Here is a 12,383-nt window from a genome sequence, read left to right on the forward strand (position 1 = left end):
TTTTTTAACTAAAAGTATTCTGTCCCCTTCTGAGAAGGCCTAGACTTCACTCCGGAGCTCTGTGGCTGAACAGGCTGAACACCCTCGTCATGAAAGTTAGGATTTGTTGAGTGTCTAAATAGTCACTGTTATTACTCTAAATATTTAGTGTGAGAAAGCTAGACAGAAGGAAAACTTTATATTAGCTCAGGAATTTTTGGAAGATAGCAAAGATACTAAACAGAAATCAAAAGGCCCTTTGTATCTGGGATATTTTGAAAGTAAGTTAAGACATTATTTGTTTTTCCCCAGGTTAATATATTCTTTAAGATCTCAAGTTTAAGTCATATCTAACGGGAAACTGCTTAAGAAATCTCTCCTGACTGATAGGGAAATAGCTGAGTGAGCCCTTTAGACTCTGTAACTTCTGTCCAGTGGTCCGGGTCAGCGTGTGAAGCGTGCTGGTCTGCTCTCGGGGTGTTGGTGGTCTGGGTGTCGGTGCCAGATGAGGCCACTGTAAACAGAGCCGAGAGGTTGTGTTTGCAGCAGGCTTTCCCCTGTGTGTTGATGGGCGAGCACTGAGGTTATTGAGGAGGTATTGTATCTTACTAACTCTTCAGTTTATCAGGTTCAAAGATCATGTTGTCTTTATTTTGTCAACTGTAAAGACTAACATCAACTTCCTAGAAAGTGGACAAAAATGGATGAAGTGGTGATGGGTTTGATAAGACAAGTATATTTTACTTTACCTCAATGATGTATTTAATTTATCGTGCCCATGAGAAAAAGCAAACCTTTCAAGCACATGTCCTTACGTTTGAAGCCACACGCCTGAAGATGCATTAGGAAGTGGTCCTGGGCATTTGAATCAGAATTGAGGAAAAGATTGGGCTCTCTAGAGATGGGACACACATCAGGATATGAGAATTAGGGGTGATTCATATACTGTTGTGACGGTGACCCGAAGTCCATTCCCCAGTGTTCCCATTGCCATGTTACAGACCGTATACCTGTTTGACCATGCACCCTTTTTTCTTATCTTGTAGTCATTAAGTTACTAGAACTTAGAAATATTCTAGTCGACACAGTCATCTTGATACTTTCCAAACTTCCAAATTCTTTGAAAGGGTTAAAGCAGATACCCTTAATAAAATGCTTGTGCGTAGGCAGGTGATGTTCCACTTTGATCAGTCTCATAATCGTGTATCATATATCTCCCCTTTTGGTCCTAAAAAGACCAGCATACCCTGTAAACATTGGCAAGCTTCATAGCTTGCAGGTGGCTGGTGTGTTTCACACCTCAAGATGGGAGGATTATTTGGCGTGTTGTAGTTAATGATAACTATACATTTGTTTAACATTTGCTATACGTTAGACCCTGTCCTAAGCCTTTACATGCATTAGCTCATTTAATCCTAATAAAAGCTCCGTGAGAGAGATACTATTTTCATGCTGATTTTATAGCTGGGAACACTGAGTCCCAATGACTCAATAATTTGCCCAGACATCAGCCGCTAAGGGGTGGCATCTGGAGATGAACCAAGACTCTCTGGAACCTGGATTCTTAGCAAGCATGTTCAGCAGGACCTGTTTTAAAAAACAGCCATTTGATGACTATAGTTGCGCACTAGTCTTCTTATTTCTGGGCCCAGGACTTCTTGATGTTAGGTAAGAGGCAGGGGCAGGTTTCATTTTCATCATTATTTAACAATTAGGAAAATGTAGCTTCTGACTCCTTCATGGAGGGATCCGTTGAGAGCACCCACGTTGTAGGCAGGGGACCTCCTCCAGCACAACAGCGATAGGAGGATCCTGGATGGGACCCTTGCTGCATACCAGTCACACTGCTAAGTCATTCTCTGTGTTTCATTTAAACATGTTGAAATCCAGTGGCATTCCAATGCAGGGTATTAAAATCCTCAGTGAGGTGGGTTTCATCCCCATGCTCTGCAGTGGGACCAGAGCCTGGGAAGACCAGTGAGTTGCCCAAGTCACTACAGAGTCTCCTCCGGCAGTGGTTTGAATTGGTCTCCACCCTCTTCTCCACACCTGGAACACACCTGTGAACTGAAGGCTCCATGCCTTGAGCTCTCAGTTCATAGGACTTGAATGATGAATCAAAGATCAGAGCCAGAATTGGATCCCTAGGTCTGCCTGCTCTGCACCCCTCTCGTGGAACACATGTGTGCCATGCAGAGTGCCCAGCAGGGTCTCTGCTGAGAACAGTAGCAGGCACTGTGGGCTGGGACTGGGTCTAACATGGAGGCAGGTCTCTGCTGGGTAGACTGAAGGGTTGTAGCCTGGGAAGACCCTGACCTGGGCCCGAAGTGAATTCTAGGGAACTTTGCCTTGCTAGAGGGCAAAGGTCTGTGTGCTTTGTACCCCGCCTGCCTTGGAGGCAGTGTGCTTTGGAGACACAGAGATGTGTGGGCAAAGCGGAGAGCCCAGGGCATCTTCCCTCTGTCCTCTGTCTCTGGGCATCACGTGGCGTCTGGAAACCTACATCTTATGGAGTCACGTCCTTGTTTTGTTCTTCGGAACACTCTTTTAAATGATCTTCTTGGAGAAAAATATTCTTTCATGTCTGTTTTAAAAGTTTTATTCCTGGGCTCAGAATATAAATTCTAAGTTCATTTGTATAAATTCTATGGAAGTTCAGTGATGGCCCCTTTGACTTTCCAGCTTTGGCGCTGACCATAATGCTGAACAGGAAGCAGCAGCCACAGGCCCAGTGACTGGCGGCTCGGTGACCAGCAGCCCAGTGACCGGCAGCCACGTCCTCACCTGGGTCCTCTCAGTGAAGCCAGGGTGGTTGCTCCAGCAGACAGCGCTGCGGAGCCAACTCCTGACAGGTAAGCCCTATGCGTGACACTAGTCACTAGCACCTTTCTTTGCAGGAGAGTCGCCTCTGCAGTATTGATTAAGGTGGTCAGTGAATGCGTGTCACCGTAGGTAGAGGCCTGATACTAGAACCTTTATTCCAAGGTTCCCAAAGGGAGTCTCCCATCTCTGTCCTCTCTCTCCCTCTCCTCCTTGACTCAGCTCTGCCTGGGAACACCGGACTGAGTCGGGTAGGGACGGGAGGGCCTGGGCTGCAGCAGAGCTGCGCTGTGCAGACTCTCCTTGCGGGCATGCCTCTGGGCCTCACCGGTCTCCCTCTGCCCTTCCATGCGGTGGGGGTAATGCTGCCTGCCTCCTGGGTCACTCTTGGCGCCCCTCGTGAGCCTCAGGAGTTGGTAGCTGTTGTTCTGAAGGTGGGCTAGAACACAGTGCGGGAGGGTCTTGACCCGTGCTTTGTTGCTGATGTGTGTGTTAGTGTGCCCCTGCCTCAGTCAACACTGAGATTGGGGACCCCGTAACTAACGGAGACCCAGGGCAGTGTTGGCACCCTTGCCTTCCCTCGGCATGTCAGCCTCAGGTGGCCCTTTCTGGGAATGGACCTTCTGTTTGTCGTGGTCGGCCCTGGGTAAGGGATTCTTACAGTGCCGTTGGCAGGTCCGAGATGGTAGCTGCAGGTAGGCAGGGAGCTGAGGCCAGAATGGCTTTAGCGCACAGACCTGCCGGAGCCTTTGCCTGCAGAGGAGAGGATGCTGTTAGCTCGGGCTTCCCCGCAGTATCCCGCAGACTGGCTGGCTACACAGCAGAAGCTTGTTTTCTTCCAGTTCTGGAGGCTGGAAGTCTGAGGTCAAGGTGACAGCTGAGTTGGTTCCTCCTGAGGCCTCTCTCCTGGGCTTGCAGATGGCTGTCTTCTCGCAGTGTCCTCACCTGCTCTTCCCTCTGGACCTGTCTGTGTCCTGTAAGGACACCAGTTGTATTGGATTAGGGCCCACCTTTGTGACCCGGTTTTAACTTAGTGACCTCTGTAAAGACTCTGTCTCCAAATACAGTCACATTCTGAAGTGCTGGGGGTTAGGGCTTAACACAGGAATGTTTGGGAACACAGTTCAGCCCAGGTCAAAGGCCTGAAGGGAGGCTGGGGGACCTGGGTCCTCCCGGTCACTTTCCCTCATATCCACACCCTTGGTAGGAAGTTTCTGGGCTGTCTTTTCCCAAATGTCTGCCTTGTGTTAGCTTTGTGTTACATGCTGAGTGACATTTTACACATCCCCTTCTAAATTCAAAAGGTGCGCATGTGGACATTTTCCTTCTTCTCGCCAGACAGCAACTGCCGTTGCTTTTTATCTGAGAGTCTGTGCCTCTGCATAGAGAGGGTCCTGGCGCCAGTGAGGAGGGGGAGCTGGAGCCTCCTGCAGCTCCCGCCCTGGTCATGCATGAACTGTGACCTCCCCCAACATCCACTGCCTTGCCGGGGAAGTGGGCTGTGCTGTTGGGATGGACTGTCTTTTGTAAAACAGGTCCTTTGCCCTCCTCCTCACAGCGTAGGTAAGTGAAGGTAGCAGACCTCCCTATCTCAGAATGGATTAGAGAAAAAGCCACCTCTTTGTGACCGGTGGTAGCTCTACAGACCCTTCCATGCCTGAGACCCAGGGCAGGGCTCTAGGGCAGCTGGGTCCCTCGTCTTGCCTCTTGCTCATTGCAGATGATGTGCAGTGCCTGAACCATCAGGCAGGTGTGTGAGCTGCAGGAAGGTGGCCCTGCGATGCTGCGTCAGGGAATGCCATGCTCACAGGCAGGTGGTTGCCCTTCTCGGACCCTCCTGCCCCTTTGTGCATTGCCCAAGATCCTTCATTGGTGACGTAGATTTGTTCTGAGTGATGCTCAGATTCCTCGAGATTTGGGACGAGTTTTCTTTCTGGCAAGGCTTTACAGTGATGAAGAGACATATCTGAAAATGGCAAAAAGCCATCTTTCATCAGCCCCAGCGCCCACTTCCTGGATCACCTGACAGCCTTGCGCTTCCAGCCTTTTCTTACTGGCCATGTCATTCAAAGGGAACTCTCCTTCCCAGCCTCTCCATTCCAATTGCCTGATTAGGGACTGCTAGGCATGAACATGGCATTGAAACAAAACTTCGTTTCCAACTTAGTCTTTGTGTTTTTGGCTTGAAATCTGATGATCACTGGCAGCTTATGGAGCAGGTCCACCTGTGTGGTGGCTCCACTCGGTGGGGTGTCTCCTCCGTCCTCCAGGAGGGAGACACTCAGTCTGTGGCCATCTGTGGCCCCATTTGACAAGTTTGAGTCCCTCGAGGGGTCAACAGGTATTGAATGAGGCATGGCCTTCCAGGGAGTGCTCTGGGAAGTAGTTTCCAAACTTCGTAAGCCATGAAACCTTTCCTTGACTTGGGACTCTCAGATGGGCTCCCCCGTGTCCATCAAGTGAACGTGCGCACCCATTTGGTACCTGGCACTGTCCAAGTGCTGGGGCAACATGGTCACAAGATGGCCCCAGCTCCTGCCTGCAAGGAATGTATTTCTGGTAGAAAGATATCCTATTAAGAGCTCACGTTTTGCTTGACCTAACAGTTGAAGCCCAATCCCCTGGGGTTTCAGAAAGATGCTACAAAACAAAATAATAGAGTCTGAGAAGAACTAGTTATTGTCAGAGTAGACTTCAGTTTGCAGAGTGTCTAGATGAAGGCACCCAGGCCTGGATGTGATGGGGCCTGAGGTGGGAATCCCAGACCCTGTAGTGACGGCCTTGGCACTAGACTTGCGAGAATCAGCTGGGCCCTCAGGGCACCCCTCCTACCATTCTTCACTGCTCACTGCCTCTAAAAGCCAGCCCTGTTTGTTTTGGGGTCAAGGAGGGAGAGGCAGAAATATGCAAATGGTCCTAATGGTCTCAGTGTCTATTCATTAGCTCTTGGGCCCAAAGAGACCTCCGAGTGTTTCCCTCATTCCTGATTCCTTGGGGAGCATAGCTTAGCTTTCCTCTGTCCCCATTTTTGGTTACTTGTCTTGTTCTCATGGGAGAAGTTTTAAGGGTTTCCTGGGGTTCAAAGCATCACATCCCCAAACTCAGTGCGCATGCAGCAGCTTCTGCCTTGCAGGGCTCGGCCTCAAGGAAGGAGCTCTGCCTCCTGCTCATGGCCCTTGGAGACCGGCCCAGCTGCGATGCTACAGCTCTTGCTGGGCTCTTACTCACACAGGAGGGCAACTCTCATGGCCCTGCTTACCCTTGGGATGCAGTCAGGGGAGGGCTCATCATGACACCAATCTACCTTAGCGACACAGAGCTTGGCTAAGGGTAGAGACCATTTCCCTGCCCAGATGCTCCGATGCATGGTTCTTTCCCATTTATAGGAGAGTTTGAACTAAAAAACTTTCAGAAACTAACCAAGAATGGTATGCCTTTCGCCTTTCTCTTTCCAAGGGCAGGAAACTTCTACAGTTGTGCCACACAACCGTTTTGCTCCTCAAGGTCCCATAGCCTTTCCCGAAGGAAAGTTCTTTCAGAAACTCTTATGTACCTTGATGTTGCCTCAGCCTTCCTTTTTTGACATCCTCTCAACTTTTGGCTTCTGTAACTTGAGCCTCCCTGGTTCTATTTATCCTTTTCTATTTTTGTAGCCCCTTATTTTTCCCCCCTAATAACTTTGCTTCACTGTCCTCCGCATAGGAGAGCCCTCTCGCATTCTTCTGTGGAGTTCTTATTGTCTTGTTTCTGCCTCACTTGGGGCACTTAACCTGCACACCCTGACTTTGTGGTTTTGTGTGAACTTCTCCTCACTGGACTGTGCTGGGAAGCTTGGGTCAGGCGTCATTCATGCCCCTTGGCATCCTTGATCAACCAGCGAGATATCTCAACAGTTTATTTAAGTAAAGTGTCTTTAAACGGAAACACATATAATGAGGTTACGTATCGATTGGTTGTTGAAAATGTGATCAGCTCATAGAAACCTAACTCTGTATTTCCCCTAGGGCCAAAGACTCACCATTCAGTAATTCAGTGTTTGAGGTGACTTTAAAGCCCTTAACTGTACCACAAATAAGGAGAATCACTCCACTTGTTCTTGGTCACACCAAATTCCTTGATATCCTCCTGCCCCCAAATTGTTTTCATTCTTTTTTTTAACCAGCTCAATTTAGATATAATACATTGAGCAGAATAAACTGCACATATTTAAAATGTGCAAATGGATGCATTTTGACATATGTGAAACCATCATCAAGTAACCAAGGTAATGAAAATATTCATCACTTCCCACACTTCCCGGTGCCCCTTTGCAGTTCTTTCCCACCCTTTCACTGATCTGTTTTCTCTCAGTATAGATTGCTTACATTTCCTAGAGTGTTGCATAAAGGAACCAATTTATTTTATCTGGCCTCTGGCTGTTTATTTTGAGATTCGTCTATCAATAGTTCACTCCTTTTTAATGCTGAGTAGTGTTCCATTGTATAGATGCATCCCAGTTGGCTCATTCATCCACTTCTTGATGGACATTTGGCTTGTTTCCAGGTTTTTGCTGTTTCAGACACAGCTTCTGTAGATTGCTTTCTTTCAGTATCTGAACTTCTTTCTAGGCTTCTAGGAAAGCGGTGTCCTTCCTTTTTTCTTTCTTTCTGGATTGGATTCCTTCCTGCTGAGGTCCTGGGCATCTGGTTTGGACATGGCTGTGGGTCTACCTGGAGTCTGAGCTCTGGCCTGATACAGAGGGGTAGGAGTGGTGAGGAGGGCAGTGTCCAAGGCAAGCCAAGGCCGGGGCGTGGCGCCTCTCTCATAGGTCAGTGAGCTCTCGGTCCCCGTGGGTCACTGCCTTCATTAATTCTGGGCGAGTCTGATTTGCAGGCTTGGGGGCCAAGCAAGCCACTGTGGACCCTCAGAGTGTACCCTTATTTATTGACTCCATTCTCGTCATAGGTGGGTAGAGATGATTCCTGGGAGAGCTGTCCTCAGACAGCCCAGGCTGTGATTTGGAAGGGCCCATCCATCCTTCTGACCGTTGGTGAGTTATTTTGGGACCCAGGAGATGAGTGCAGGCTTGATACTGAGACCTAGGGTAATTTGTTGCCCATAGTGTCTGCTATCTTTGCTCTCCTTCTAAAGTGGCTGGCATAATTAGATTGGGGACTTGCGTATCTTTTGTGATGTACAAACTTGTCTCTTCTGGTATTGACAACAGGCTGTTTGACTTCACAGATGGGGGTGGGCGTGGGAAACCTAAGCGTGATACTCATCTATATGGTTCTCTCTGCGGTTGGTTATTAGAATTGTGGGACTGCGTTCCCTAGCACTTCTACTTGTCTTGCCCTAAGAGAGACTCTCGGCAGGCTCAACGTGTGCTGTGATCATTGGAGCTTCTATTGAACAGGATCGCCCTGAAATGGAGGGAGAATGGCAGCCGTTGGATATCTCTTCCGTGTGCGCACCTGCTTAGGTGGAAGACAAGAAATGGTGCAGGAAAGCCCCTTTCATTTTATTTATTTTGGTCTTTGTCCAGCATTTGAAGTTAACTCAACTTTTCAGAAAGGTTTTATATATGAGTGGTGAGAGCAGAGTCGACCAAGATGTTGCTTATGGTCATCCTTGAAATTTATGATTAAAAAAAGAAGATAAAATTTGCAAAGAACTTGCTGCCTTGGCAGCTCCCAAGAGAATTCAGTTCCTGAGGTTGAGAGGGAGCTGGTTTTAGGGTGCTTTCCCACGGAGAGCTGCCGGAGGGCTTCTCTGTGCTTCTGTAGACAATCTGCAGGCCAGACATTCCAACTGTCTTCATGAAATAGGTTCTTCTTTTTTCTTTGCCCCCACCCGGGAGAGTGGGGCCAGCCTGGCAGCAATCTCACCAAGGGAGTAGCAGGATCAACAGGCTGTTACAGTCTGTCCTAAGTTGAAAAGAAGATTAATTTTTTTTAAGTTACAGTTTCAATTAAAGGAAGATGGAAGAATGTAATAACATGCGATGAGATTTATGATAAGAAGTACAAACTCTGCTTGAATACCTACATTTAAAGCATTTCATGCTTTCAGAAGTAATAGAGCTGTGGGCCTGAAGATGGGATGGAGGAGAGAAGAGGGTAACATTTCAAAGGTGCCCTCTCTTTGTACTGTTAATGGTCATTTTGATGGATTACTTCATAGACCAACGAGTTGATGACTAGGGGTCCAGAGTGGGCATGATTGATGTAGATGATTGCATTAGATGATGATTACCTAGTTATTGCAGTGTTTAGAACCAATGGAAGAAAAATGCTTTGAAAGTGACAAATTCTGCAAATTATACAAAGTTTCTAAGAAAAACTCCTGGAGGTTATTTATAGAAGCTCTGGTGATATAGGATGAATGTGGCCAGAGTAGAAGAAAACCAGTAGAAAAAAAATCTATTTTTATCAAAGCAAAATTATTTAAAATTTTATTTTATAATTATACATTAAAGAATTTTATAACAGTCCAAATTTTGGCCAGGCATGGTGACTCATGCCTGTAATCCCAGCACTTTGGGAGGCCGAGGTGGGTGGATCACCTGAGAGGTCAGGTGTTTGAGATCAGCCTGGCCAACATGATGAAACCCTGTTTCTACTAAAAATTCAAAAATTAGCTGGGCATGGTGGTGAGTGCCTGTAATCCCAGCTACTCTGGAGGCTGAGGCAGGAGAATCGCTTGAACCTGGGAGGTGGAGGTTGCAATGAGCCAAGATCGCACCACTGCACTCCAGCCTGGATGACAGACAGAGTGAAACTCCATCTCAAAAAAAAAAAAAAAAAAAAAAAAAATCAACATTTTATATAAAATTGACTAACGTATTTGTAAACATCTAGACCATTTGAGTTTGACAAATTTTGGCATCCTGTAGATTGTAGAGTCTAGACCCATTCCACCCTTTTATAGGTGAGAGAACAAGAGTTTTTATTTAATATGTCTGTTAATGTAGCACCTCTTTGTAAAGTAGAGGTTCTGATTTCTTATGGCCTTTTGGAAACAAATGTCCTGGTAGCTTTTCCCTGTTTTGAGGATTAGAGAAGTTACATTTTGCACATGTGGGTCTCACTCTTTCTATGAAACTTGATTGTTTTACTTCAGAGTCTTTGTGGTCAAGATGGATATCATTGGCCTTTACCCCAACGGGTCCCTATTCCCGGGGCACTATCGGGTCCCAAGGCCTCAGTCTCCACCACAGCAGCTAAACACTGGGGTTGCTTACATTCCTGAGCCCCAGGCTCCTCCTCAGTGACATTGTTAGGAAGAATGAGAAGGAAAACGGAAGTCAGTGCTTAGCTGAGAACCTGGCCCATCATAAGTGTTACACAAAGCCTTGTTTTTACCCCCGACCCCATCCTTGGTACCCTGATTTTCTCTGCATTCTCCCAGCCTGTTCTGTGTGCCTTCGCCTCTGGTTTTGTTATGCTGTTTCTCCTACCTCCTTTCTCCACTCCTAATTTCCACCACTGTCCCGAGCTCAACTCTCACATCTGCCATGATGCCCTCCCCGGCTGTTGTGGTGCCCACTCGTGTCCATCTGCGTGGTACTTGACCTGCAGCAGGCAGGGTGCAGGCAGGTGTGCACTGTCTGATGTCCATCTCTAACACCAGCACATGGCTGCTCCGTCATGGGCCATGGGGCCTCCTCCAGGGTGCTAGGCAGAGAGGAGGAAAACCCGTACCTAGGGCTTCCTTAATTAATCTGAATCCACAGGACCCGTTAAAGATGGGGGAGGGGTGAGTGATTATGTTCAGTTGTTAGAGCAGATCCACTCCCTCCCCATCCTGAAATAACGGTGTCACTAGCATCAGCCGGCGGGGATGAGAACAATCCTGCCCTCTGGAATTTTCCACCTGCATGCGTGCGTCCTACCTTCTAGAATTTACCACGTGCACGCATGTGTCCTGCCTTCTGTGATTTCCTACCTGCATCCATGCTTCCTGCCTTCTGGAATCCCACCTGTGCATGCGTCCTGCCTTCTAGAATTTCCCACCTGCGCACATGCATCCTGCCCATTCATCATCTCCCACACCTTTCCCATCTCAGTGCCTGGAGATGCCCTCCTTCTACTTGCCCAGGCCAGAGGTCTCCAGTCCGCTTTTCTTTCATGCCTCCCACCTGCTAGATTCAGAATGCACCGCTTCTCCCATGAGCATCCACCAAGGTCTAGGTGCAGAATTCTGCTAACTGGTTTCTCAGCTTCTCTCCTCCCAGGCAGCCTATTTTCAGCAGAGAAGCTGGGGTCCCATGGAGCTGCCCTGCTGCATGCTTGCATGCCATTTCTCAGCATTGGAGCAGAGCCCTCACAGTGAGTGTGGTGGGTGCCTGCCCAGTCAGCTCTGGGGGTGAAATGGAGAAGGAGGGTGGAGGAAGAAAAATCCCAAAGGAGAGAGGGTAAAACCATCTTTGAAAATGCTTCACCCCACTTTTCCTCTTGAGAGCTGCCTTGCTAGATTAAAGGCTCAAAGAAGCACTGGAAGAAAGGAAAACGTTTGACTTCATAGAAAACCTGAACTTGTTTGACTGTAAGAGCCTTCTGGTTTGCGGATTGGGAGGGAACGGTGGGGACTGGCTGTGCTTTGCGGGTTTCCTCCTCAAAAGCAGGAATCCCAGCCCCAGGCCAAGTTCAACTACTGTGTCTGGGCTCCAGGCTCAGGGATAAGTCGCGTGTCTCTCCTTAGCCTGGCTTCCTCATTGTGGTACCCACCAACAGCGACCATGAGGGTGAGAGTGAGAAGAGACCGTGAGGGAAACTCTTGATGCTTCAAATAAGTTTCGAGAGAATTTCGCTGCAGAAACTGGGGCTTCGGAGAGACTGCTGATTCGAGGGGTGCGAGGCAGTGGGTTTCAAACATGCTTTGTCAACACTTGCAGAAGGATGCAGAGAGAGAAAGCGCTAGAGCTAGAGGAGGACATGGTTAAGAGAAACATCCCTTTGCTCCCTCCCTTCCTTCCCTCCTGAAGTAGAAATGCACAGAAATGTTCATGGGCCCAAAGGAGGGAGGACATGGGCAGGAAGAGGTCATGAATGGAGGCGAGAGCACAGAATGGCTCACGCAGGGACAGGCCAGGGGAGCCTTGGGGACTGGAGGCCCGGCGGGCAGAGACTGGGTGGTGGGCAGGCCCTGAAGTGATACAGGTGTTCTGCAGGAAGGGGTTTGGGGATGCTGCCCTGGAAAGGGTGGGGGCGGGAGGTTTAGGGCAGTAGACAGAAAGCCTCTTTTGTGGAGAAAGTGAGTGGCTGAGGGTGAATGAAGATTTGCAGCACAGCAGGGACGGTCTGCAGGTAGTGTTTTTGGTGATTGCCATTATCTTCTCTAGTGCTGCTGTGAAAAGGCCCTCACAGAAGTCCACACAGTTCCTAGGTCTGGCAGTGTCACCAGAGGGTGCCCACTCCACCCTTGTTTCGTTAGAGTCCCAGTCTTAGGTATAAAAGAAAAGAAGTCGCTCCTCGGTTTACAGGGTTCCGTCCTGAAAGACCCATCATAAGACACAAATGTCTTAAGTTGAAAATGCATTCAGCACTGGCAACACAGTAGATGGTGCCTGATTTAATGATGGTTTGACTCTTTTAATTTTAATT

At 48.2% G+C, this 12,383-nt stretch overlaps 1 protein-coding gene across 16 annotated transcripts in view; it reads left to right on the forward strand.

Moving 5' to 3' along the window:
- GRB10 (growth factor receptor bound protein 10) overlaps positions 1-12,383 on the forward strand; it is a 203,281-nt gene that overhangs the window by 33,528 nt on the left and 157,370 nt on the right. For 6 of the 16 annotated variants that reach the window (XM_073008846.1, XM_007981315.3, XM_073008848.1 and 3 more), the window contains one exon: positions 2,662-2,831. The exons of 5 other annotated variants lie outside the window; for them this stretch is intronic. Coding sequence is in view for 2 of the 11 variants with exons in the window: in XM_073008848.1 (XP_072864949.1) it covers positions 2,662-2,831 (170 nt within the window). In the remaining 9 variants the exon portion in view is untranslated. Of the gene's footprint in view, positions 1-2,661; positions 2,832-7,743; positions 7,829-12,383 lie in introns of those variants that run through there. 5 more of the 16 variants (XM_037988302.2, XM_037988304.2, XM_007981311.3 and 2 more) reach the window with 2 other exon arrangements.

The sequence above is a fragment of the Chlorocebus sabaeus genome, chromosome 21 (assembly GCF_047675955.1).
Source record: "Chlorocebus sabaeus isolate Y175 chromosome 21, mChlSab1.0.hap1, whole genome shotgun sequence".
In the NCBI taxonomy this organism is placed as follows: domain Eukaryota; kingdom Metazoa; phylum Chordata; class Mammalia; order Primates; family Cercopithecidae; genus Chlorocebus; species Chlorocebus sabaeus.